Raw genomic sequence first — 27,106 nt, forward strand, 5'->3', positions numbered from 1 at the left:
TCAGGATTAGGAAATTGTTCCGAGGGCCACTCCGTTCAATCTACGTTTCTCGTATATTTGTTTTCCCTGTTGCGACCAAATGTTTGCTCGCGATAGGGTTAACCGTGTCAACTTCGTAATTCTCCTTCGGCCTACAATTAAATTCTTTGATCGTAAGTTCTTTTTTCAAAGTGGATTAACATCCAGTTAATCGCAGTAAAACTTCAACTCCTGAAAACAAGTGATACAAGAGAGAAAAGCCCGGGTTTGAATAAAAATCCGAGACTGACCAAAATCTTGCTGTAGTCCTTTCCTTGAATAAATTAAATGCAACTAGTGCAATGGATCAAGTCTTCCTGTCAAACCACGAGAAAACGTGCCAGCGATTGCTTAAAAATTAAATACCGTATAAGAAAGTACGTTACGTGAGACATTTCCTTAACCAATCGTAGAGCTCCGCGTAATTACTTAGCTTGTGGTAGTCAATTTAAAACCCTTCTAAACTCTTTTCGAGATTTTCGGTTTTCAGTTTAAAAACAAGTTTTCCGAACTGAACAGAATCGAAAGAGGAAAAAAAAACTGCTTTGAACGTGGGTGTGATATTTTATATTGAACTGGAGACTGAGAAGCTAGTTTCCTCTTTAAACAATTTCCCTTGACAGGTGTTTGCGGCATAACAAGGCCATTAACGAAAACACTTGGCAATCGCTGAAAATGTCAAATTTCTAAAGCTATTAAGCTTCCATCTTAAAACAGCAAATTGGCGAACTGCTTTCTCAATATACTGCTAACTTTACTGTATTTTTTGTCATACCACAACAATCAAGAAGGATTAATGTCAGAAAACAGTTAATTTTCCCTCAAAATGTAGAGGAAAAATCTGAATGTTTCAATCAACTTGGAATCTGAGTTGGATAACACTTTGTCAAATAATGCCAATAATAACACCGCTAGATTTCAAAGAAGAAATTCCCGAACTGCGCGATCAGTCTCCAAAGCTGCCGCCGGTAAACCAAAGGAACGGTTTTCAAAAGTTTAACAGAATGGCGGAAAATTTGCACAGTGAATCTTTGACTCTTCCTGATATTTCAACGGCTGCGAAAAGACGAATTCGACCGAAAAGAAAAGTCAAGAAAAATGTTAAGAAGCATCCAGCTAATGGCACTTCGACGGAGATGAAAAACGCGAAGAAAAGGGATCCCACTTCGGTGGGAAAAATACCAGGAGAAATAACAAAATCATTCTCGGTTGTTTCAAGTGCCGGTGGATCAAATTATCTGTTGATTCAAAGAAGATCGTCTTCAGGAGGCGAGGAAAACTGTGACGGGGAAGAACATCACTTGTAACAACGGAGCATCATGCCAGCAAGAAGCAAAACAAGTAAATCCTATGTTGTAAACAAATTATGTAAACCGCATTAACATTTAATATTCTTCAAGCCCCAAACGGAGTATTTGATGACCAAAAACGAATATGTTTGGTCACAACACCAAGTAGTTGCTCAAGCACGCAGTGAAATGATTACCACATGGAAATTGTTTACATTTAGCGTTAACGCGCTAACATTCCTACTAGTAATACATGTATAGGAAATGTGTGGAAATATGCCAGTGAGAGGAGATTTGTCTGGTAATGGCAGAGAAAATGTGAAGCACAATCACATTCTGCAGTAACATATACAATTCAGTGAGTTACGCATTTTTAAAAACAAGGACTGAGAACGGAACCATTGGAACAGCCGTGCAACTCTACAGTAAAAATTCGATTTAGTGCCTGTAGGCGAGGTGATTAGTGAAATGTTGGTAGTCCAAGAGGGCGCTTATTGCAGACAGGAATCTATTGCTTAGCCGGATCTTTCATGTGGCATGGTCAAACATAAATACCAGGTTTACTGGTAATAAGTTACTTGATGTTCCTAATTTGTGTTCAGTCTTTATTTTTTCTTTTCTTTCTTATCATGTAATGTTTGTTCCGACGCTTTTACGCGACCTTCGTTCAGACTCATTCTCCCACGTTTTAAACGTCTGCAGATGCGTATTACATGTACACGTTTGTTTATTTGCTTAGCCTGTCCTAAGGCTTCATTTAGAGGCGAGAGATAAAACGTGTTTGCTTGATTTTGTCAAGTTAAGTTAAAATTTCTTTATTGAAGATGAATTTCGTTCGAGTTGGATAAAACCGCTGACTGGTATTTTTCAATACTGAGGTCACTTTTCTACTTCCACAGTAAAACACGCCAACCTTGGTCCTAAAAAAAGACAATAAACAGATATGACGAGGGAATATCCCAGGGTAACGATCTAAGACCATTTACAGGGTATTCTCAGATTGCACCATGCAGTTGTGCACGTAAAATACAATTTAATTTCTTTATTCACATTCATAAAAGCCAGGAGCTCATGACCATCGCCGGGTGATGGACTCCTGTAAAAACTCATTATTTAGAGAGAAACACCTTCTTTACATGATAGATTATTCGAGAAGTAACGTTCTTATTATTGATTCCGACTATTAAATTTTAAAAAAAATAGACTGAGAGGTCGTCAAAGCGGAATAAAATACAGCCTACTAAGTAAACGTCTTTGAAAATAACTTTGTATGTTATAAAAATGCCCACTTTAAATCAGGGGGTTGGGCGGGGGAGGCCAAAGGCAGTGGAGATTACGCAATTCATAAGCTGCATCTCATTTTTTAATATTCGTATATAAATGAGCGCGTTTGTAAATCAGCAGTGTATTAGAATTCAAGGCGTTGTGTAAAAAGGTTTGTTTCTTAAAGTACGCGTGTTCTCTTTGTAAATAACCCAGTTTTAAAGTCTTAACTAGAATATTCAAGTTACAAACGAATGATCAATGTTTAAGTTACCTTGGATTTTCGCGGCTTACTCTGTCAAACACCGTTCTCCATGATGGTCTATGTCGGTGCAGTCTGCTGGCGAGCCATTCAGGATGCTGCTTCATGCTGACCTTTAAGAAAGAAAAAAATATGCACAGTGTTTCTATCATCAGCTAGGTGAGTAAGGACAAGCTGAAAATGGGACCATCTCAGATTTACCTCTCTATCAAAAAATCTAAACTGACAACTGACGGCGAACAAAGAAACATTACTGAAAAAGGACAACAGGCCACAATACTTGAACAGAAGGCAGACATTGCACCTTCCATTTTTTTTGAACTTCTTTCTAGTTATTTTTCTAGTTATTGTTTTCACACTACGCTTATACCATACTCATAATTAAAATCAAGACACTATCCATGACATGCGCATTACCTGATCTTCGGACTGTGGTCCTGTGACGTAAAAGTTACATATAAGGAAATCTGGTTGATTGCTCTCCCAAAGCTGCAAAATTGAATGAGCAGCTAAAGTCAGTTTGTTTAAGGTGGCCGAACACAGTTTTCGCGCGCGCTTTGCTGATGCAATTCAGCGCGCGCACAAGGGTTGCAAAAAACAAACATGCTGTCAATAGAGCGATCATTTTATTTACTCAGCACCCGCACTATCTGCGTTATTTTTCTCTATAACTGAACCCAGTGTGTTGATGGCTTTAGTCTTTTATTACAAAGATATGTTAGAAAGGTAACGATGCAAAGAACCCAGCAATTCTTAGCTTTTTCTTTGTTACCGAAAGAACCCAGTTAAATGCAGCGCATGCGTAGTAAGTCAAAAAATTGCGATTGAATGAAAATTGCACTCTCGGAAATACGCCTATTACTCGAAAACCACTCATTAGAATTTCACGAAATTTGGCACGAAAATACTTTAGGAAATAAGTAACTGGAATATTGAAAATAATTGAACTTTAACAAAGGAAACTCTAGATATTCCAGTGAACATTCAACAAGGGATAATTAAAGATCTCTCTGTTAAATTATTAGCAAAATGGTGTTAACTTGTGAGAATCGTTACAAGTTTGTTGCATGTAAATTATAAAGAAAATCTAATGACTAGATTTTCTATAAATAAACAAAACCGATTCTAAAGGCCTGTTTATATTTATTCATGTTGCCATGGCAACGGTACATACGACAGCTTAACCATCAGAAAACCAAAGTTTGTGTTGTTAACTTGCTTGCTGCCATTTTTGGCGACCGAGGGATCAAGGGTTTTAGAGAAAAAGGTGAATGAACACAGGTATCAAAAACTGTGTTCAGCCACCTTAATCCTTTAAACACGACTGTCTGGCATTGACAAAGCTGTCAAAACTTGCCATACTCATTAGGTCCTGTTATTTATAAACAATAGCCTCCATTTGGCGCGAAAATCTGTACGGATATTTCTCCGCGGACATTATCTGCACGTACCGAGAAGCGAAGAGTTTTCCGACAGCATGGCTCGAGGAAAACTGTGTGTTTTGATGAACAGATAAAGTCCACGGACAAACATTCTGGCAGATTTTGGCGCCAAATGGAGGCTACTGTGCTTATTCTCCTTCAAATATTTTTCGCAACACACATATTTTTGGAAAATCACCCGGATATTCCCCAGTTTTAGCTGGCGAATATTTAGTCATTTGACGTGTTTAGACCAATCGCGTGCAAGCGAAAATATTTGATGGATTATAAAAAGCAATATTTCCTTCAAGGTTTAAAGCAATACATTCTCGAGATAGTTTGTAAAGTAGACAGTCCTGGCAGAAGGAAGAATTTTTTCTTAATGACAGATGTTAGCTGTAATTCCTCAACATCAATAGCAGAATGTTAAAGCCCAGCTTTAAAATGAAGCAGTCATCAAAAATGGAAACAAACAAAAAAAAGGATAAATCGTGCCTCCCGAACGGGCATGATAGCTCCATCTTGCCCGCTCGGGTACCTTATCACGTCGCAGGATTTGGTTTACCTCGCCCGCTCACGGAGCTAGCCATATAATAATAAGTAATGGTAACAGGACTGAGCGGAGTCCAATTCGATCTGTTATCATAAGCCGAGAGTGATAACAAAATCGGACGACCGCACAGCGGGAGTCCGATTTATTTATCGCGAGTATGATTACAGATCGAATTGGACGACACTTAATCTTATTACCAATTAATCATAAAAATTAAAATTTCCGAGAAAACAAGAATAGAAAAGTTAAGAAAGAAAGGGAAAATTTGCGTTAAAATACCTACAAAGGAGATGTAAACAATATAAGGCCACCGCGCCCGCTACCGGCAATTAGGCGCCAAAAACACAAAAGCAAGCGCGCGATTGGTTGATTCAAACTACAACTTTGAATGTGATCGGCTTATTGAACTGTCCGATAACAAACTGTCCAATAACAAACTGTCTGATAACAACTTGGCAAGTGAATTAGTGGAAAATAGGAGTTTTTTAAACCAATCACAATCGAGGAAATTGTAATTTTTATGATTAACGGGTTTGCAAAACACTACTGAAGGCCCAGGAGACGGATGCGTAACGTACTAATACTTCCATATGCACCATGCAAACCTCATACCTCGGCGTGAACGGAGCGTGAAAGGTCCACAAACCATTGAAACGAGTCTAGGTGTTTACAAACCAACACAAAATACAATCTGTGTAGCTTTAAACATTTCCTTGCTTTTATCTCGTGTCTGTAAAGGATGAACAGTTCAATTACACAATTCAGTTACATAGTTATACAGTGCAGTCTTTTCTTTGCCTCGTGTGGCCCATTATTTTCTTTCCCTCGTGTGGCCCCTTATTTTTCGTCGTTAGAGTCAACCCTCAAAATTTACGGGGTATTTCAGCAATTTAAATCTTATTAGCTGTTTAATGAAACTCCTGCCCTTGCATGAAATGCCTAAGAATAATTCTACAGTAGAGAAAAAGAGAAATTTCAAGGGATCAAGGGATCGTGCTACTCACCTCTCTGGGAGGCCCTTGTCAATTGTCGGAAATTTAACGAGCATTACTGACAAGTTTCGGAAAAATTCCCTGGGCGCTTCTAATAACAAACGAGCTATTTTTTAGTTTAATTGCCATTGCATCCTCTTATATAGAGAGAAATTTCATCGCTAAACCATCTACGTAGTATGACGGCGTTTTCGTAATTTCTGCGCGTGCAACCGCTACAAGATGCCTTAATTGGTAAAAACACTTCTCAAAATCCTAAGTGATTCCAAAATCCATCATTTACTCCCTGAAAAGAGACGACGAGTATCGCATCCCCTTCTCATGGGATTCCTTCCCAGGGGGTTATTAACCCTACGTCATGGCTCGGTAATCTTAACAAGTTTAGCCTAAATTTTTCAAGTTCTTCTTTTGTAATCCGTGTTAATCTTCTCCATCCTTAACCATCCTCGTTCCGTTTTGGTGTATTATTGCCTCCTTGGTGTTTTTCTAATTTAGCAAAATATTATTTTGAGGTTTCTTTCCATATAGAGGTAATTTTGTACAGCGAAAAAAAGTGACTCATAAGTCGCGACGTTGCTCCTTTAAGCTCTGCTTAACAACGCTTTACCTGAGTTCATGGATAAGTGCGGCGAATGGAGTGATACCGATTCCTGTTGCTATACAAAGACTGACATCGTATCTCCAAATATCCTTGAAAAAAGAAAAAAAAAACCAATAACAGATATACACGTTATAAAGGTGAGGGATGTGCGCTGTAGACATCACCACTGGGTGGAGATTATAGAGGGGTCTACTAAGCAAGGACTAAACACGGAGCTATGTGCATGTCACCGTGGTTACTGCTTACTTTCAAACCAGAATGAACTTACACACGAGACTGAGATCCAACACAGATCTCAACATCCACACGGCCCAACGACTCCCGACTTAACAACACAACAAAAACAGCAACACTTTCAACAAAACTCAGCTTACCAATAAAACTCAGCAATTCCATTCAAAACTCATCATGCGGCTTCCACACAAACTCATAATTCCAGCTTCGGCACAAAATAAAGCTAGCTTACACATACATTCAGCTCCCTCGAAAAACTTCCAAAACCTTTCTGTACAACACAAAAATATATTCTTACACTCTCGACTTTGAATGCTGCATAAAAAGATGACATGCTAACGAAGATTTAAAAATGATGCCTGTCTTACCATACATGGGCTTCCATAAGGTCCATCAACAGCAATTCTATGAAATGAGCATCACCAAGACTATTAGCTGATATTTTAGATAACCAAACTTCTCCACTGTCAAGAACATTAGCTTTTCAAAAAAAAAATAGCAAAAACAACTTTGGCGATCCTAGAGATTCAAAGGTATAAAAACGGGGTGGAACTGTTCAAGACGGAATCTGCTCACAGTGGATAGTTACTGAAGCTCATTCTACTCAGAAAGTCGATTTAACAAATCGAATGTGGTTTAGCGTGGTCTGTACTCTTATCGACAACGATACGCCTCATCACAGTGGTCAAAATTTGTTGTGGACTCATAGTCAGGGAGCATATGTCTTAAAATAAATTTCCGTGGGATTTTTATGGTGAAAGCAAACCACCTACCTAAATGTGTTAAGGGAAACCTGAGGAACACAAAAAATGTTGTCGGCAATTTTGTAACCTGCACCGGCGGCTGCTATGGGGGATCTATTTTTAGACCTATATGGCTCAACATGGAATCGAGGCTCGAATATAAAATGGCGTGGAAATACAATTAACTACAATAAATTTCCACAAAATTACCAGAAATATTTAATTTAGTTTATCTAATACATATCCATAGACTTAAGTAGTAAATACTGATCACATGATCAACACTGCACGAAAGCGAGGCTGGTCGTTTGTTGTTTTCAAATAAGCATCAAAGGCATGAAGGCATATATTTTGCTACTGAAAATTGATCAGAGAGTTAAATTTATTAAAGGGATTGTATTCAAATCAATAGCTCACTGAAATCAGGAAAAAACAATGATTTTGGTCAGCGGTCATTTTCATCATTTTACAGGTCCGCCATGTTGGATTTACAGTCCATCTAGAGCGGCATGTTTTTTGGTGTTTAATATGATATGGAAACGGATTCTGGTTCAAAAACAAACGAAACTGAGGCCAAAGGGTTGGATTTACACTTATGTATAATTTGTCAAAGAAAATAAAACGAAAATCTAGTTGAAAAGCTCGAGGCTCACGAAAAAGTTCTGGTATCGATCGAGGAATGGAGTAAGTACGGTAATCTTGAGTACACAGAAGCGTGGAGTAAGTTGAGGTTTGCTTCTGTCCAAGAGCTCGAGGATGGGCGGGCATCATGGCATAGATCATGTTATAAAGATGCAGTACATGCTGGGATGCTTAGACGAGCAAGAGAAAGGTATGAGAGGCAGCTCGAAGGCCCCAATGAGTCCAGGCGAAAATCACGACCAGATTCATCAGTAGAAATTCCTCAACTAACCCGTTCGAAAACGTCTCCCTACAATAAGAATGTCTGTTTTTTCTGCGATGGCCCACCCGGTTACCGTAAGAGCCTGCATAATTTCAGTACCTTTTCTGCTGGTGAGTCCCTTCGCACTGCCATTGGGATGTCGGGTAATGATAAGCTCTCGGTTAAACTCAACACATCCATTGCTCCAGATGATGCTCATTCCATAGATATAAAGTACCACAAAAACTGTTGGGCAAACCATGTATCGCATGTTTTACGAAGAGAAACATCCGAATCATCATCTGAGAAGTTGGCTGGTGAGATTGCAGCACAAATAGAATTCCTGACAATGACGGAGATGACTTTGAGTAGCGGAAAAGTGGCGACTATGTCTGAATTACAAGATGCGTTTGAAAGCATACTAGAATCTAACAATGTGGAAAATTCGAGGGGCGGACGAAAGGCCTTGAAGCAGTTACTACTCCGAGAGATACCAGATATAGAGTTTCATGCACCTAAACGTGTCAATGAGTCCGAGCGAGTCAGTATCAAGAAGACAAGAGATCAAGCAATTCAGATGGCTGAGGATCAGACCGCAAACATAGACTCCGATATGAAAACTCTGTTTGATGCTGCTGCAATAATTAGGAAATCTATCACCAAATGTAGGAAGTGGAAGTTTACAGGTTCACTGAAAAACCTGCCTGACGAGAACGTACCAGCAGAACTTTTTAGTTTTTATAGATGGACTATACAAGGCCCAAAACATGAGCTTTCTGCTTGAAAGAAATGTGACGAAGTGTACAATCGTACAATGGCTCTATCCCAGACCACTGTATCAATGTGTTTGACTGAGAGGCAGGTCAAAAACAAGAAGTCCGATGTTGTAAGATCCTCGTCGGAGATGCCGCTGCAGTTAGCCGTTGGGATAGCTGTACACAAGGCCGTGAGAAGCAAGCAGCTCATAACCATGCTTCATGGATTCGAAATGTCAGTGGACTACAACAGGATGCTGAGAGTAGAGGCCCAAATCGAAGCTAGCGTTCTAAAGCGCATGGAGCTGAATGATGGTCTATATATACCCCCTGATGTAGTTTTGGGTAGGCACGTCTTTTTTGCAGTCGATAATGTGGATTTCGCTGAGGACGCTCCTGATGGCAAGAATACCTTCCACGGCACAGCGATGGCAATCTACCAAAGGCAGGAAGCAGGCGATGTAGCACCAGAGCTGACCGTGGACCCCGGAGATCAGTGTCGTCGCTCAATCAGAGAGCTTCCTGAATCTGTGACAACCTTGCTAGAATGCCCTGCACCACCCGGAAGGCCTGTTGGTCCCACCTTCCCCCAGTTTGGATTGTGTACCGAAGCCCAACTTCCATTGTACATCAAAAAGCAAGATTTCACATGGCTTCTCGGACGTAGTATGACCAGAACGATCACCAATGGAGAAGTTGAAGACAATCAGCCCCCTAGTACCAACATCCCAGTATGGTCTGGCTATAACTCCACTATGAGTAGTTCCATGCCGTTGACACGAGTTGGCACCCCTCCCCTGATCGCTGCACCAGCACACGAGTGGCAGACTCTGCTTACCATTCTGATGCAAGCACAGAATATTAACACGGCGATTGTAGGGCAGAACAGGAGGACTGTGATATCGCTTGATTTGGGACTGTATCAACCGGCAAAGAAGTTACAGATGACCCGTCAAGATCTTGGGCATATAATACTTCGTCCTGGTGAGCTACACATCGTGATGGCCCAACTTCGCACAATCGGTGCATTCATCGAGAACAGCGGGCTGGACATGTGCTGGGTAGAGTCGGATCTCTATGGGCCTTTCACTGTGAAGCAGATTCTCGGTGGGAACCACGTAAAGAGAGGAGAGGCAGCGCACATGGTTACATTACAAGCTCTATTCAGCCTCTACCAGGAAGCCTTCTTCGTGAGACACCCAGCTGTACGCACGATTGTGGAGAAGTCGGCTAACCAGTTAAGCGATGCGTGTAAAAAAGGCGAAAACCAAGATATTACAGCAAAGCACGAAGAACTGGCACAGACCATCAATTCAACAGAGCTTGCTGCAAAGATGGAGCAGTTTGATGCAGACCATGAGGATAGTCCACTGTTCAAGGTCACCCGAGGGTACATGGCAATGGTTTTGGAGATGATGACGTTCATCAGAGCCGTGCGGACTGGAGACTGGGATCTTCATCTACGAGCCCTAAAACTGTTTGTGAAGTACTTCTTTGCGCATGACATGTTAAACTACGCTCGTATGATTCCTGACTTGGCAGAGATGGAGATAATAAAGGAGACCGATCCTGAAATCTACCATGAGTTCCAGAATGGCAACTGGGTGGTGAACAAGAACGCGAACGTAGCATTCTGTGCCGTTGGCGCTGACAACGCGCTTGAACACGTCAACAGATCAATGAAAGTCTCAGGTGGATTGATTGGCATCACGCTGAACCCTACTGCACGCACAAAGTATTTTTTGATTGCACCTGAGTTAGCAAGACTGGCAGAACAAGCCAAGCTGATGGCAGGTACTTCTTCTAAGACACAGACTAGCCATCACAACCTCACCACTGCTGTCAGGTTACGTGAAGAAAGGAACGTCCAGCAGCTGACCACTAGTATTCAACGGTTCACCAACCCCTTCACAGTAGAAGGCCCTGATCTGTTCAACCTCGTGACGAAAGTGCGCATGCCCGAGAAAGTGAAGAAAGATCTCTGCGATCAAAGCGTCATTGGTAACAAGCTGTTCGGAACATTCGTTAAGGAACGGATACAGACAGCCGAGAAGAGCATCTGGGACGTGATGAAGAAGCGCAAGCTCCTAACGTGGAAGACTACTGGGAAAACAGTTAGGGTGGCTACAAAGGATAAGATCATCGAGCTAAAGGAAGATCGATGTCTCTTCGCGCGGATGATGGTAATCTGCAAGTCCCGTCCAGAGATAGACATCAAAGAGGCAGTGGGAGCGTACGAGTTCTCGGTAGTTCCACGATCAATGTTTGCCGCCGATGGCAATATGCTGCACTGTTCCGCAAAGAGCGCCTTGATGAGTATTCTAGAGAAGCTGCCAAGTGACAGATCAGTTGAGCAGGCTGAACCCACTGACCAGTTCGCTAATGCAGATGTGCAGATCAAGGTTTCCATTGTAGATGGTATGGCCGAAGTACAAGCTCTGGAAAAACCGGATTGGATCAAGACCTGCTTGGATCTGGCCAATCATTTCACTGTGACGATCTTCGACAAGTACAAGGAGGCAGATGAAATTCGTCTTATTTTCGACAGGTTTGTCACTCCCGCTGATATTTACCTTGTAACCTTTGTGTTTATATTAGATATAATTACTTACATTAGTGGGCACGTTATTCTGCTTTTAGGTATGATGTACCATTGTCTTTAAAGACGGCAACTCGCGAATTTCGTCAGGGATGCTTGGAACCTATCAGCTACAAGATTACTGACACCACTCAGATTTCCAAGGTATACTATTAACGATTTTTCATAGAAAAGCAATGATCCTATATATAATGTACTACAAGAAGAATAGGGCCAGATATAGAGGTAAAGACACTAAAACTAGTACACCCTTTCTTATGCAGGTACCGATGAAGAGACTTTTGGCACATGTCAGCACCAAGGATGAACTGACGCAATATCTTGCCAGCAAGACTCTAGAGAAGGGGCGTCAGAATGGTTTGCACGTGGTGGTTGCATGGAGCAGTAAGTGTAGGGCAACACACAAGGATATGGCGTACCTCGATAGCGACCAAGAGGAGGCAGATATTAAAATACTGCTACATGCAGTAGATGCCACCACATCAGGAGCTACGAGTATCAAGATCTTTTCACCGGACACTGACGTGTTTGTACTGGCCCTTAGACGTTACCCGGAGCTATGTGCGGACACTTCATTCGTCACTGGAAGAGGACAGCGCCACCGAACTATCCAGCTTTGTCCAATTGTCCACGCTTTAGGAGCAGCTAGAACGGCAGCACTACCTGGCTTTCATGCCTGGAGCGGAGCTGATGTCACTGGAAACTTTGCATTTAAAGGAAAGCTGGAATGCTGGAAAGCGTTTCTTGAAGCTGATGAAGAATGTGTCACTGCACTTGCAGATCTCGGCTCTACCGTCGTTCCCACAGTGGGCATGTTCTATGCAATAGAGAAGCTAGTGTGCCAACTTTACCTGCCCAAGACTAAGATATCCAGCCTGAAAGATCTAAGGTGGCTCCTCTTTCGAAGAAAACAGGCCGAGTCAGAACGACTACCGCCTACACAAGCTGCTCTCCGAGAGGCCATTAAGCGAGCGCATTACCAAGCCATGATCTGGGCCAATGACAAAGTCCCTAATCCAGACCTTCCATCACCAGAGAACTATGGATGGAAAAAAGACAAAGGTTATTATAAATTAACAGTTGATATAGTAATAGACTCTCAAGTTCGACACTGCAGATCGAGATGACTTTAATGCATTGCCTTATTCTTTTATATTTCAGACAAATGGATGCCGGTGATGACGAAACTGCAGCCGGCACCCGACGCTGTTCTTTATCTTGTCAAGTGTGGCTGTGGGAAGGACAAATGCAGAAACAACAGGTGCAGCTGTCGAAGGGCGGGTCTCACTTGCACAGATCTATGCAGCTGCAGCAATGACGAGGCAGGGGAGGCGTGTGACAATGTCGATATGATTGAGAATGATAGCTGTGATGATGAAACATCGGATGAGCAGGACGATGACAACAAGGAAGACGGGATGATGAATGATTCTTACCTGGCATCTATGTTCTGTAGACTGCAATGCATTATGGGCTCAGTTGTGTTATTTTTAAAGCAGTTATTATCGCCAAAAGCCTGACTAGGTTCTGGGTAGTAATAATTATATATACCTGTAAACCTGCTATGGTTAACATTACGCCCTCGGAGCAACCTTAATTATCGCTAACATATCGAATAGCTGATATAAGGCCTGGTCTAAACGTCGAGCCAACGTCGTGCCGAACCTAATTCCATTTGGTTTTATGATAGCGCGACGCTAGCACGGCAGTGGTTCTAAACGCCAATTTGGTTAGTTCTGTTTTCATCTAGTTGTATTTCTTCTTCGCACCGAAAGCCCTAATTTTCGGAAAGGAATTTGGTTCAGCACGACGTTGGCTCGACGCTTAGAACAGGCCTAACAAGTGCCGAGGAGCTCAGCCTCACTTTCATGTCGTCTTACGTGAACAAAACCTATTCAAATGTAGTTTAATTCACGTGAACAAAAAATATCATGTAGTTCACTTGTTGTAGTCATTTTTCTCAACAACTCGAGAAAAAGAAATATGCTTTTAATGCTTATTTGAAGACAACAAACGACCAGCCTCGCTTTCGTGCAGTGTTGATCACGTGATCAGTATTTACTACTTAAGTCTATGAATGTGTATTAGATAGACTATATTAAAGATTCCTGGTAATTTTGTGGAAATGTATTGTAGTTAATTGTATTTACACGCCATTTTATGTTCGAGCCTCGATTCCATGTTGAGCCATACGGGTCTAAAAATAGACCCCCCATAGCAGCCGCCGGTGCAGGTTACAAAATTGCCGACAACAGTTTTTGTGTTCCTTAGGGTCCCCTTAAAACATCTGGGTAGGTGGTTTGCTTTCACCATAAAAATCCCACGGGATTACATATGCTCCCTGACTATCACTCGACTGTGCCTCGTGAGTCCACAACACTTTGACCACTGTGATGACGCGTACCGTTGTCGATAAGAGTACAGACCACGCTAAACCACATTTCGATTTGTTTTTTACCCCAATATCAACGTCCAAGAAAATGTCTTTTGTTTTCAGAGCGCGAGCTGAAAAAGGCATTGCGTGACACATTGACGCGAGCAGCATTGTCTGGACTCTTATCGACAACGGCAAATTAGCTAATCAGATTGCGAGATTAGTAGCAATTGTGGTAAAAAAGTAAATAAATAAATGAAAAAAACCCACTATGACCTAGGACGTGTCCTTAGACGAAAAAGGGATGTACTAAATTTGAAATTTTTACACAAGTTGAGACTGAAAACACGCTCGCTTCCTGATGATATGATATACTTAATTCAACACACAGGTAGTAAATATGTGCACAGGTACTGGTAAATATGTTAGCGCTTCGTTTTTGCAAGACAGTAATATAATAAAATTAATTTAGTACACTTACTTGAGGCTGGGTCTTACAAAACTAGTGTTTTCTTCATTTTGTTTCTCACAGGCAAGAGTTATGTTGTTTTCTTCCAGTTTGGTAAGAAAGAGCCTGTTAACAAATTTCTCTACATACGAAAAAGAAGTAAACATTTCAATTGGTAGAGAGAACAGGCCAGCGCTATACACTAATATAACAGTTATAAAAATTGGTGTCGGCGAATAGGTCTTTTTTTACGATATTAAAAATCTCACTTGGCTCCAAGGTTTGGGGGAATAAAACACAAGAGGTCACACCGAGGTTTTGTTTTTTATTGCCCCAAGCCTCGGAGCCAAGTTAAAATTTTAATATATCGAAAATGGCCTATTTCTGGTTTAACCTGACAAAAATATTGGGGGGGGGGGGGGGGGGGATGAACAGTAATCGAAGGTTCCGACGTGTCATACAAGACACTTCATGTAACGGAAGCTATACGCTGGTACTAGCGTCCTGTAAAGCAAACGAGGAAGTCTTTAACAACAATAGTTAAACGGGGCTTTTCAGTAGGACAGAGACAATTTATTTTTTTGCAAACACTGTGGAGTGTTATTGTGAAAACATTGTGAAAACATTCTTATCAAGAAATCACTAACTCACCCGTCCAATCTCCTAGAATCTTACAATGTATGGAGAAAGAAGAATCTTCTGATGACGGACACTATGGGAATTAACAAGAAAGGCCGTTGTTTCCTTTTATTTACAATGACCTTTGTAACCTTCATCTTACACAAGACTGTAAGCGCAAGTTACGTGCGTGCTTTTTAATTTTCTCCACTTTTCAAATTCCGGTCTCAGTTATGACAGCATAATAAATGGCTCCACCTTCTTCATTTTTTAATTAAGTACAGGTCGATCGGTCTGACATATTCAATTTGGCCGCCATATTCTCTTCTTTTAACCTTAGCAATTTGCAAATACTCCATCTTGTCGGTATATGACCTGTTTAAGTTGTTTTAAAACAGCTCTTCTGTTTTCTGAAAATTTTGAATCGTCTTTATATAAATAGAGAAGGTGTAAGCTTGTAACTGATCGAAAACGTTTCATCCAGTTTTCTAGCCGATCATGGAGTATTTAATAGACCAGTTTCAACTTGTTTTCTAGAAATAGAAAAAGGCTTTTTCTAGAAATTGATCTTTCGGAAGGATGATCATTCAATTGTTGATTTGTTTGAACAAATACATGTTCGAGATTCTCATAATCACCTGTGTCAGCGTGAACGGATGCCATTCGAATCTTGATACATCTGCACATCTGATGAACACGTACTAGAAACAAAGCAAGTATATCTGATTAACTAATCCTCTCAGTATAGCATACATCACAGTCGGCTTCGCTCTGGCTTTGACGCAACCGTTTAAATATTGAAGATCGGTAGTCGTCTAGTGTGGTCGTCAGGGTGAGGGCATTTCGAAAAGGACAGTTGTCATGGTGAAACTTGAGCGGAAGTTCCTCTTCAGCGCGAGCGTCAAGTGAAAAGTGTTTGTCAGTCACTAGTGTAAAACGTCTGGTCCGTTGAAAGCGTTGTTGTCTAGATCTGTTGTAGCCATATCATAAAAATCGGTAATTAAGGTGATCTGTCAGAGATAAAACGGTTGTCGAACGATTTATTTTTTGAAACTTTTCCTGAATGAAAAGGATAGGCCACCATTCTCGCAAAAGAGGTATGTTGGGCCAGTCTTAACCCATTTATGCCTAATCACGTGCGTTATTTCATCGGTTCACGTTACATTTGGTGGTAGCTGGAAGCAAACTTATTTAAAGAAATAGTTGAAAAAAAAATTGATAGGTAGAAAGTCTCAAGTACATGCAACAATAATTTATGACTTATGGAATAATCACACAATTTTATAAGACATCGACTCAAAACGTTCGTCGAGTCGTTGTTTTCAAGGTCATAGTTTGCATCCTTCAGTAACGGTTTTGTCTACGTTTTTAGCTATATCTTTTTAAATTTTCTCAGGGAATTAAAGAGGATAATTTGCACTCCAAAATTATGTAATAAAAAATATAGGTCACGAGCATTTATTTCGCTGTCCAGCTTAGCTAGAAGAAAATCTCTTAATGTTGTGAATGTGCGCGCTATTGACGCGAAAATCGCGTGAGGTCAAGATGGTTGTATATTGGCCGTCTCGGTCCATAAACACGCAAAAAATGAACTTGGCCAATATCCAGCCATCTTGACCAAACAAGCTTGGTCAATAAAGGATTTATTATATGGCTTTCGGGGAAATTTTTCTTGCGGGACTCGGCGGGTAGTCCCGAGCGAGCAAGATAGCTCCATCTTGCCCACTCGGGTAGCCAATCACAGCGCAGGATTTGATTCATCTTGCCCGCTCTCGGAGCTAGCCATATAATACGGATGCGTAGTGCAATGCTGAGAAATCATCTTAACCGGTTTCGTTTGTGACCAGAAAAACACTGACTTGTGGTCCCTGAAAATTGTCAGTCTTCGCGAATTTGTTTCTTCAGGTTTGTTAGTGTACTTCCAACATTCAGTGTGCATTATTCCATTACAGCATTACCTGTCCGGGCTTGGCTGTAAAATTAGGCTTTTTCATTTTAACTTCCACGACTCCATCGCCATGTTGTACCGCCTGAGGATTTGCCGGGAGAAAATATAAATTAAGGTCAGAATTTAATCAACAATTATGTATTTAAGACCAACAGATAAATGTCTGCCAAAATTAGATGGCCCTCCAATTTCCCCTTCGTTGTTTTAGCTGTAAATAATGTCATGGACCATTGTATGCATAACAATGCCTCGCTTTTAATTCTTCTGTTTTGTTTTTTATTGTTTTTTTTTTGTTTGGTTGACTGTTCCGTTGATTGCCTTTGCTGGACTCACCGAGTCACGCGCTTTCGTTTACTAGAATATCATTTTTTAGGCCTCGCCCATGTTAGCTACATGTTCCACCAATGTATAAATTTCTTCCAAATAGTCCAGTTTCGAGTTCGCCATGACCGCTGATTAAAAGCACTGAGAACGCATTTGCACAGGGTTAGCCTCGACCTTTAGTAAAATATTCACAAATTCCAGCGAGATGACCTGTTTACAGCTCTGTGTATTGTTTAATTTTCAAATTTGTGACACCTTGCCGTCGGTATTTGTGAATATTTTTTTCAGGTCGAGGCTAACCCTGTGCAAATGCGTTCTCAGTGCTTTTATTCAGCGGTCATGGCGAACTCGAAACTGGACTATTGTCTCCTCTGAGAGGATCACTGTAACAATACCTTTTCACGCGGAGAAACTCGAGTTCAGCCAGACAAGGCTTCCACAATGTATACATTAGAAATTAATTTCAAATGCAACCATTAGCTCTCGCGCTGGACGTAGATTTAACAGGGAGTTTTAACTACAGAGTAGGGGTGCAGTTACCCGCATTTCCTCACCTGAATTAGTTCTACTCTTTGAAAACTTCTAAAAGCCCTTATTAGCCTCTCCGTTATGTAAATAAGAAGAGGTCCAATGCACCATATCCAGGCCTGTATGTCACACAGAAAACACAAAATTAGCTGAGAAAAAAAATGTACTCCTTGATCCGGTATCTAACGCGTTAACCGTACATTAATAAAGAGTAATAAAGAAACGAACACAAGATAATAAAGACAAGAATAATGGCAAAAAAAATAATTTGACTACGTAACAGTAGTCGAACTTTTTCCAACAGCCATTTCTCTGCGCCAGCCACTACCTCGACAACGGACAGAACTTTTCGTTCTGAACTCAAAATCTCTCAGGAAATGACGAGTGACACCATTATAGATCGATTAGGATGGAAACCGCTCTCTTAGAGACGCGCGGAGCTTATAAAAGATCTCGTCAATAAATGCCCTAAGGGACATGTCCAGGATTTATTTCAATATTTCAACACAAGACGTAGTGACATACACTCTTGTTACACTAGAGGTAACACGAATCTTTTTATTGGTAAAATTAGGTTATTTGAGCTCCTCGGTTTTAAAACCTCCCGAAACGCTGAACCACCTCTCCCCAACAGACAGCTTATTCTGCCTCCGGACGCGTACAAAAGTTCAACTGTACCTTTGGTTTATCCGCTTCAAACTGTGGATCCTGTGAACACCATTCCACGTGACTGATATTTGGCCTGTTGGTTCCATTCCTACATCCTGGCGAGTGTGTATCCAGATTTACTTGGTGTTTTATTATGCCACTGTGAAAGAAAACCATTGGCTAACAATACTGAGTGTTTTGTTTTACTTCCAAACTCAAAAATAGAAAAAAAATTGTGAAAAAAAAAATTATTTGTTTGACGCCAGCTGGCACAACAAATTTGCCGCGCTTTTACATTTGTAAGGTGCAGGACCTGATCAGTTGTGAGTGGAAAGTTCAAGTTAATGTTTCCCTAGGGAGTTTTGACCCACGACACGTGACACGTTCTCCTCCAATCGGAAAACGTATTGGGAGGTATATCAAAGTCAAGTTATTTGCCGACCTCAGTGATTCTAGAAGACACAGCCTTAATCTCAGTAGCTCAAAAATAACTCGAGAAGGATTACCTTTAGAAATAAGAAGATTTAATCTCTTGCTTTAGTACGAAAGAAATGAATGTCTTTACTCACCCGAGACCGTGGACAAACAGAAGTAAGAAGAACACGATAAACAGATGATGAGTATACCAAAACGTCTCATATGAGGTACGTCTACAAAGCAACAAGATAAAGAAAAATACCAATCAGTTAAGGCAATGGGAGTACCATCAAAAGTAATATTTTCATATCTCATTAATACGAAGTGGAAAGAACTCAAAACAATCAAACTGACCATGAACATTCAAAGACGGATTTATTACCTCACAGCAGCTGTAGATGTTATTATCTAAACGAAAAATTACGAAAGTATTTGATCGACGTTTTAAACATTTTATCAACCAGAAGTAATCAATTAATATACATAGTAGATGAATCAAACAACAAACGAACAAATAAATGAATGACTCTGTCTGATTGACTGACTGACTGACTGACTGAATGACTGACTGACTGACTGACTGACTGACTGAATGACTGAATTACTGACTGACTGACTGATTGACTGACTGAGTGATTGACTAACTGATTGACAGACTGACTGACTGACTCAGTAAATGAATGACTGACTGACTGTCTGACTGACTGACTGACTGAATGAATGAATGACTAATTGACTGACTGACTGACTAATTGACTGACTAACTAAATGACTGACTGACTAATTGATTGATTGATAGATTAACTGACCAACAGACTGACAGACTGATTGATTGATTGATTGACTGACTGTCTGCCTGTTTAACTGTCTGCCTGTCTGACTGATTGACTGACTGACTGACTGATTGTCTGACTGACTAACTGACTGAATGACTGACTGTCTGTCTGTCTGACTGACTGACTGTCTGTCTGTCTGACTGACTGACTGTCTGTCTGACTGACTGACTGTCTGTCTGTCTGACTGACTGACTGACTGACTGACTGACTGACGGACTGATTGACTGACTGACTGACGCACAGACCCGACGATTCACAGGCGGACTAATGATGTCTTGGTTGTTCAAGGCTATAACCAGCATGCTACGTACCATAGCAAGCAAAAGCAACGTCATCAGCATTCCTGTCAGTCCAACAACTGAAAGAGAGATCAAATGACAGTTTGCTTATATGTAAGCTAAAAACTAAAATTAAACAGAAGTAGCAATCAGCACATTTGCAAAAATTGATCATACATGACATCAATGTCCTTACCTGAGGTAAACAACAGTTCTAGTGGTCCCTAGAAATAAAATGAATGGCACTCTGAGGAAAATTCGAATCAGACAAAGATTATCTTGAACAAATTGATAGCAGCAAATTACAAAAAGCAGTATAACCACACCACACACGAAAAAACCACTTTAGACGACCACTTACCCAGCCGTACATCACAACAGTTTACATCAGTCTTAACAGAGCTGTATTACTGTTGTGCTATGGTTACTGTCTCAGTTTCGCATCACTGGTAAATAAAGAACTCGAAGACGTTGCGCGAAACAGTAGGGAAGGAAGAAGGCTCGGGAGGAGGCTACAGATGTAGTTTGACTAACGCTCTTTTAACACTTACCCATACACTCGGGTGGCTTTCAAAGAAGTAGTTATTATCTACTTCAAGTAATTAAAGGTATTTGCTACCTACTGCTAATCTCCAGCTATTGCCATAGAGAAATTTTAAAGATTTTCAAGTAGCCTCGTGCTAATAAAGTACGTGTTTCGGTGTACACTGAATCTGTACTGAAACCGAGGTGAAAATATCGAGTATAAATCAAACTCTAACCTGATTAGGATACGAGGCAAAATTCAAATCCTTGAAGTCCATGCTGTAATTGGTAGAAAATCTCCTGAAATTCACTAAATGCGCTCCGGTGTGAATCACTGAAGAAAGAGTGAGAGGGGAAGTGATTGATATCAACACACGTTCGTAACGTTACCAAACAATCAAGAAGAGCAAGCTTAAGCGTTAATGTTCTCAATATATGTAATAATATTTCGATTCGGTGGGCAAATTTTTTTGCAAGGCAGAAGTAGTTCTGGCGAAAGTAAGGCTCGAGAAACCTCGTGCAAAGTTCAACTTGTTTTGTTTAAAGGTATCGGGAGCGAGAACTTTTAGTGTTTGGCGCATACCTTCCATATGTTTTATGGTGAGTTGGGAGAATTAACGCAGCGCAGCGGGGAGAGGGGGGGGGGGGGTTGTGGGGGTGGGACGAGCGGCATGTCAACGCGTATGTTACGACTTAATAAATTGTCATTCATGTAATTTGGCATTTTTCTTTCATTCTGTTCACTCAGAAGAATTTAATTTGTACTTGGGCAACTTGGTTACCCAGCTTTAGAAACCTGCCGCATTAACGCTTCTGATATCGTTGGAGAAGTCTGTAATTAAACTGGGTCCAGAAATGGGGGATAAAATGGCCATCACATAACGTACCTGCTGAAATAATGATCACAAGTGCACATGCCTTGTGAAACCAGATATTTCTGTCCATTAGGCGTCCAAATACACCGTTAACAACCTATAGTACAAATAAGCCATACATAGGCGACATGCAATGTTACTCTTTTGGTACAATGCTGGAAAAAGAAATTATCATCTAACTAGGTTATTTTAGGCTAAACTTCACTAGTCTTAATTAACGATGATTACTCTTGCTAATTATGCTAATGTTTGTCCGTTAGAGCAGTCTTCAAATGAGTGTCGTAAAACCAAAACCAAATTAAAGTAATCATTCAGGCCAGTCACAAATTACACAGACGATTCAGTGAACAATCAAAACTCAAAGCAAAGACATGTAGCTGACGAAAAACGCGGGAAAAGATGTGCATGAGTCGCGATTGGCTTTGGTTTTACTGCTAATTGGATAACAAAGTGGCGCGAATTCTCTCAGCCAGTCGCTTAGCGTGGTAATTCAAAATCAAAACAAGCATGAATTTTTTTGAAAATGAAACATGTTTTTGACTGTGCTAATACTTGGCTTCACACTAGAAGCTAAGTTAGTTTCAAGTAAGCAGTTGGCGGACTCAATCAAGTGCACTTGAAAGTCTCAAGTCGCACTTTAGAAAACTTGGCTTCACACCTGATGACAAAGTGTGTTACTTGAAGCATTTTCGCAGTAGAACTTGTCAGTTATACATACCACAAATGCGATTGTTCGTCAGTAAAATCGTGAAAAAATGCACATAGTTGCTTTGTTGCTAAAGAGCAAAGCAACAAACGACATCTTCTGTATTTCTCTAGAATGGCTCAACGCGGTTTTCGGCAAAGAAAATGCTGTAGGGTTTTAGCTAACCTAGAAAATGCATTTCCGTGTGACTCGTCTAATGTTCAACAGAGTTTTTCGAGTGCAAAGAAATGACCTGGTTGAAACTTGAAACAGCAGCTGGTTTGTAATTTCAAGAAGAGCATTTGGTGTCGGATGATATGAAAAGCGAAGGTTTAGGCTGTCTATGAAAATGAAATTCAAGCAATTAAGTCGTTTATCGGTCCGTTCATCAGAATTATAGCAACGCTGTACATCGCTTTTATTTGGCTTCCATTTCCTATTAGTCAAGTGCGTTCTCAAGTGTGGTGTAGACCATACTTGGCGGTGCACTTCGGCTTCTTTGATCTACGAACGTCTCCATGGTCACTAAGTAAAGTCCAAGTAAGTGCATTTTACCCCTTCACACTCAAAGTAGGTTCCAAGTGCACTTAGATTATACTTACAAGCTCTAGTGCGAAGCCAAGTAATTTAAAAGTACCTGCCTTAACAGTCAGCTTTAAAATTGACGAGAAAACTGCTCTCCTTTCTCAGTTCAACAAGGTTCAGATTCTCATGCAAATAACGGCTGGCGTTGTTTGTCTCACCTTGTTAGAGTTCCTGATCAGCGCTAACACATTTCGACACATAGGGAGCAGTACCAGGCAACAACTGACGTGTAGAACCGAGGCTGCGCCGCGTGACCAACACAAACTGTCCTGAAAACATGTAAAAATTCCATTTTATATTTTCAATTGAATGACATGCATGTACCACTATGCTGACCGAGTCTTCTTTCAAAACGACACTTACCCCTAATATGGCATGGAGGTAATAATACTGAGGGCTATACCGGTACTTGAAGTAAGAAGACAGGAAAACTGCCACAACAGTCCCTGATATTATCGCCTGAAAAACAAACAAATAGCAACGTCACTGTACATTTATCGCACGATTAAATAGCGTGAGGTCATCGTTTCGAAAAGCTCCGTTTTCAAAATGTTTTTCCGTTCACGCTAAAACGCAGAGCCGACGTTTTCAAATTCCTTTGGTTTAAAGGGGTTTACGAAAAGGTCCCTTTTCCTGATGGATTAATGTGAACGGCAAGCCTAACCGTTGACTAACGAAGCTGTGTTTTCAAATTTCTCCGGCGCAGTGTGTATACCATGCTCTCTACCAATATAACGCGCCTCGTTGGCTCGTAAAATATTTTGTTTAAAACTCCGGTAATAATGCACAGCTAGCTTTCTCGGGTTGGTTCACTGAATCTCGGTTACCAGCCATTATACCTGCGTTTGACCTTATATGGAAAACGAGTTTGGCGAGTGCCGCTAAGTTTAATTTTTTGCCGGTAAATGAAAACTCTGTCGAAAAAAATGACTAAAAGAAGCACATTTGTTGAGCTTTCTATCGCGAAAATAAAGCAATAATGTACGCAATGCTACAATGCTACAAAAAAAAACAACACCAAAACTGAATTTCACTGTTAACTCAACAACTTTAAGAGTTTGATCTGAACCATTTACTCCAAAGGGCTTGTTTTAAAATGTACAACAGCGAATCAAGAAAACAAGCAAAGATTTCACGCAAAGATCCAAAACCCGACACGATATCGTGCCAGTTATTAGTGAAAACAGATTTCCGTATAAAATTAAGCTAAGCACTCCAGTAAAGTGTGTTACCCTACATACAATTGGGTCTTCTCCTTTCATACTTCAGTAAACTCGATTCTGTAGTCTTGACGTGGTGGCGACCACGTGAATAAGTAAACTCTTGCTTCATTTGGCTTGAACAAGGCGCATAATTTTCAGCAACCCCACTACTTCGGATCTTCACGTACCGGTAAACCTTTTGCTGTTCGTCGCATTTTTTCAGAATGTAGACGACTATAGAGGTGATTACGCGAAAAATATCTGTCTCGCTCACTTTCCTTGGCTTTATTCCACTCGAATTAGAAGTGATCAACGCGCCTCGTTCGCTATTTACCATTTGGTATCCAACGAGCGCTCATGGAGTAATTGTTTAAAAAACACACTCTGAACATGTTCTTAAAAAAAGATTCTCATGAAACAGAAAGAGTTTTTAAAATCAGATTTCTTTCAAAGAAAAACGCCTGGCTATATTTAATTTAATCCTTTAATCAGTGTTTTTCTAGACTCGTGTTATTTCACCTTCCCTCGTTTGTTTCTGTCGCAGAGTTACAGGAACAGTTTACAAGGGCGTGACGTAAGATCGCCCCATTTCCTAAACACTTGAAATAGTTTTCCTGCCAAACCCAGGGTACTCGCTTATCAATATTGTTCATCATAATCAATAATAACCGCAACGTAAACTACATTCCAATTTCACTTTGACATGGATATCAGAACAAGCAGAAAAATAATTCGTCATAATTCTAGGTGCTTTTGGAGAGAAGTTCTTCGAGTCGAATTATGATAAGAAATGATATTTTGCTGTGTTTTGCTCTTTTGGAGGCGAAATAACCTTTTAATCGAATAAACTATCAAGATGTGTTTTTTTCTTGCGAACAATATTTGAAAGAAAAGCTTTCAGACCTCATAAATAATGTGTCCTTAGTCGCGGCATTCATTGACAAATTTACTCCTTCCGGCTCGAAACTTGTTTAGACTTGCTCTCAGTAACGGCTAGTCTCAGAGTTGGTCATAATTTATGGTTTGTTAAAAAAAAAAAAATAAAGATTCTTCTTCCTCTTTGGTTGTAGGGTCGGTGGAATAGTTTATCAGAACTATAGTTGTACGAAACTCGCATTCAAGAGAGTTCTATAGCCCTCACTGCATTAGCACAGTCTTCTCCTATTGTTAAGGCTGCAAAGAGCCTAAAGTTTAGTACGATTCAAACTCTTGGTTTTGAAGCGGCTATTAATAACTCAACGTTTTAATAGTTCTCTTGAGATTATGTAGGTGTAGGAATTTTGATACACAAGGCAGCCTTCCAATATCAAAACTTTATCTTGCTGACGAAATAATTGCAAGAGATCAGAAAATAATTAGTGTGCAGAAACTTAAAAATGTCAAGTTGTAATCTCAATTTCTTTCAATTAACCTGGCAATTAACGTATTGTGATAACACTATTTCCATCGATGTGGCAACAGAATTGAATGAAAGAGATTCGAAATTTTTCATTAACTGGAAACAAGAGGTAACTACCATGCAGCCAATATTTATCAATGGTGAGTTTTCGCTGAGTTTCGTTCAACCATTACAACGGATAAGTGCTTACCGATCCGAGAAAATTCCGGAGACGGCCGAGGGTTCGATGCAGCGACTTTCTAACTTTCATCTGTTTAGCCATGTGCGTCTCGCTTCTTAAATTCAATTCATCTGCGCTGTCAGTCGATGCTGCTTTCTTCAATGTTACTCGAATACAGTGATCGTGTTAAAGCTTAGTTTTCCTACCACAAACGCCGGTTAAAAGTCAATGTGATCCCGGCGTTTCAGACACATGGGTAACAGCCAAACGCACGAGGATCACATCACGGTCATTGGATTGTTTTGAATCACGACATCAGTCAATCAACAAAAGCTCTTTGTCTTTTGATGAGAACACAAAACAATCCACTGCGGTTTCCGGTTGGATGACCATTATGTCACATAGGAAAGAAGGGCGTTAAATCTTAAAAAAACAATTTTTTGCAGAACTTAATTTAAGCTTTCTCTTTCCCCCTTGCATCGTTTTAGTTTTCTCCGTCCATGCTACAGAAGGGGAAGACAATGGAATCAAAACCTTCTTTATCCGGCCTTTGTCTCACAAAAACGGAAAAATGAACGCCCATTCTGGCCAAAAGGTGAACCATAATTTTATCTTTTCCTCCATTTCCGCATCATTTAATTACTAGCCTGCAACACAGCACGGTGGGTATTGAACAACGCGAAACACGCGTGGCTGGTCACTTTCCGGCCACCTGGGCTGCCATGCTGGTTAACGTAAAAACCCTTAAAAACAACACAGAAATGTGGAAGCGTAAGTCAAAAATTATATTTTGTCGTGTGGGAGTCGCTAACATCCTGAAGATGTCTGAGAAAACAATAGCACCTGATGATTATTAGCTATTCAGTTGAACACTTCTAGAGAGTGGGTGCTTTTACACGTAGGAACAACACTGAGTTGCTAAGCGGGTGACTGCCAGTCAACAAGTGGTCGAAGCCTGTGATTATTACCGCCTCTCATAGCTCCCAGCTGTATTCGTGGCCATACAACTGGAAAATTTGATTTTAAAAGCGTGAAAACACTCAAGTTTTAGTGATGGAAGCTATGATTGTTTTGCAGCAATAAGGAATTCGACCAGTTTTGACCCACTGGGCGACAGGCAATAAGGCTAATAAATGAGGGAAGATTTAATCGTCGACTGTACCTTGTAAAACTATGTTAACGCCGAAAATGTACTTGAAAAAGATGTATGTTGTAATCCGGTTTTTGTTCCCGTATCCTCCTCCGAGACTGGAAAAAGATACAATCATGCATGTGTGTCCTTCTTTTGCTTTCCTCGCACGCTAATAAAAGAAAGAGACTGCAGTCTACTGGGTCACCACCCTGCCGGCCACACCCAACAAATCACCTCGCTTGATCTGCAGTCAACGAAGCCAACGATGGAAAGCAGCTCAAAAACACTAGCCACCAGATCCGGGCCACCAGATCTTCACGTAACTATTAGAATTTAATTTAATTTTTTTCGTAATAAATTGATGACTATTCGTTAGCCCTGGAGCTACGGAGAAAAATGAGATTAGAGATTGATTGTCCCTGCGTCACTGTAGATATAGTCGTCTCCCAGAGAGAAATCCTGTTCTCCCTGATCGCCTGGGAGTTATAGGCAGCTGTGGGAACACGCTAAA

General features: G+C 40.6%; 2 protein-coding genes across 2 annotated transcripts; one reads left to right on the plus strand and one right to left on the minus strand.

Annotated features, from left to right (window-relative positions):
- Positions 1-1,898: 1,898 nt before the first annotated feature.
- LOC110059611 (NADPH oxidase 4-like) lies at positions 1,899-27,072 on the minus strand. Its single transcript, XM_089282679.1, has 21 exons — positions 25,494-27,072; positions 23,066-23,161; positions 22,861-22,971; positions 21,445-21,529; positions 20,794-20,891; positions 20,229-20,256; positions 20,066-20,112; positions 19,301-19,326; positions 19,071-19,151; positions 18,532-18,661; positions 17,880-17,972; positions 17,012-17,083; positions 15,692-15,754; positions 15,087-15,147; positions 14,469-14,577; positions 7,002-7,038; positions 6,406-6,488; positions 5,419-5,536; positions 3,250-3,321; positions 2,845-2,945; positions 1,899-2,227 (listed from the first exon to the last, which is right to left on the minus strand). Exons 1-21 carry the CDS (start codon positions 25,563-25,565, stop codon positions 2,107-2,109), a joined length of 1,704 nt encoding a protein of 567 aa, XP_089138805.1. The 5' UTR covers positions 25,566-27,072; the 3' UTR covers positions 1,899-2,106.
- On the plus strand, positions 12,075-13,733 carry LOC149116966 (uncharacterized; the record flags this gene model as incomplete). The annotated part of the gene is made up of 1 exon (XM_089283571.1): positions 12,075-13,733. A coding segment is annotated over one exon (666 nt), but the record flags the coding sequence as incomplete, so codon positions are not given.
- Positions 27,073-27,106: the final 34 nt, after the last annotated feature.

The sequence above is a fragment of the Orbicella faveolata genome, unplaced genomic scaffold, assembly GCF_042242905.1.
Source record: "Orbicella faveolata isolate gen_17 unplaced genomic scaffold, um_ofav_v1 contig_12, whole genome shotgun sequence".
In the NCBI taxonomy this organism is placed as follows: Eukaryota; Metazoa; Cnidaria; class Anthozoa; order Scleractinia; family Merulinidae; genus Orbicella; species Orbicella faveolata.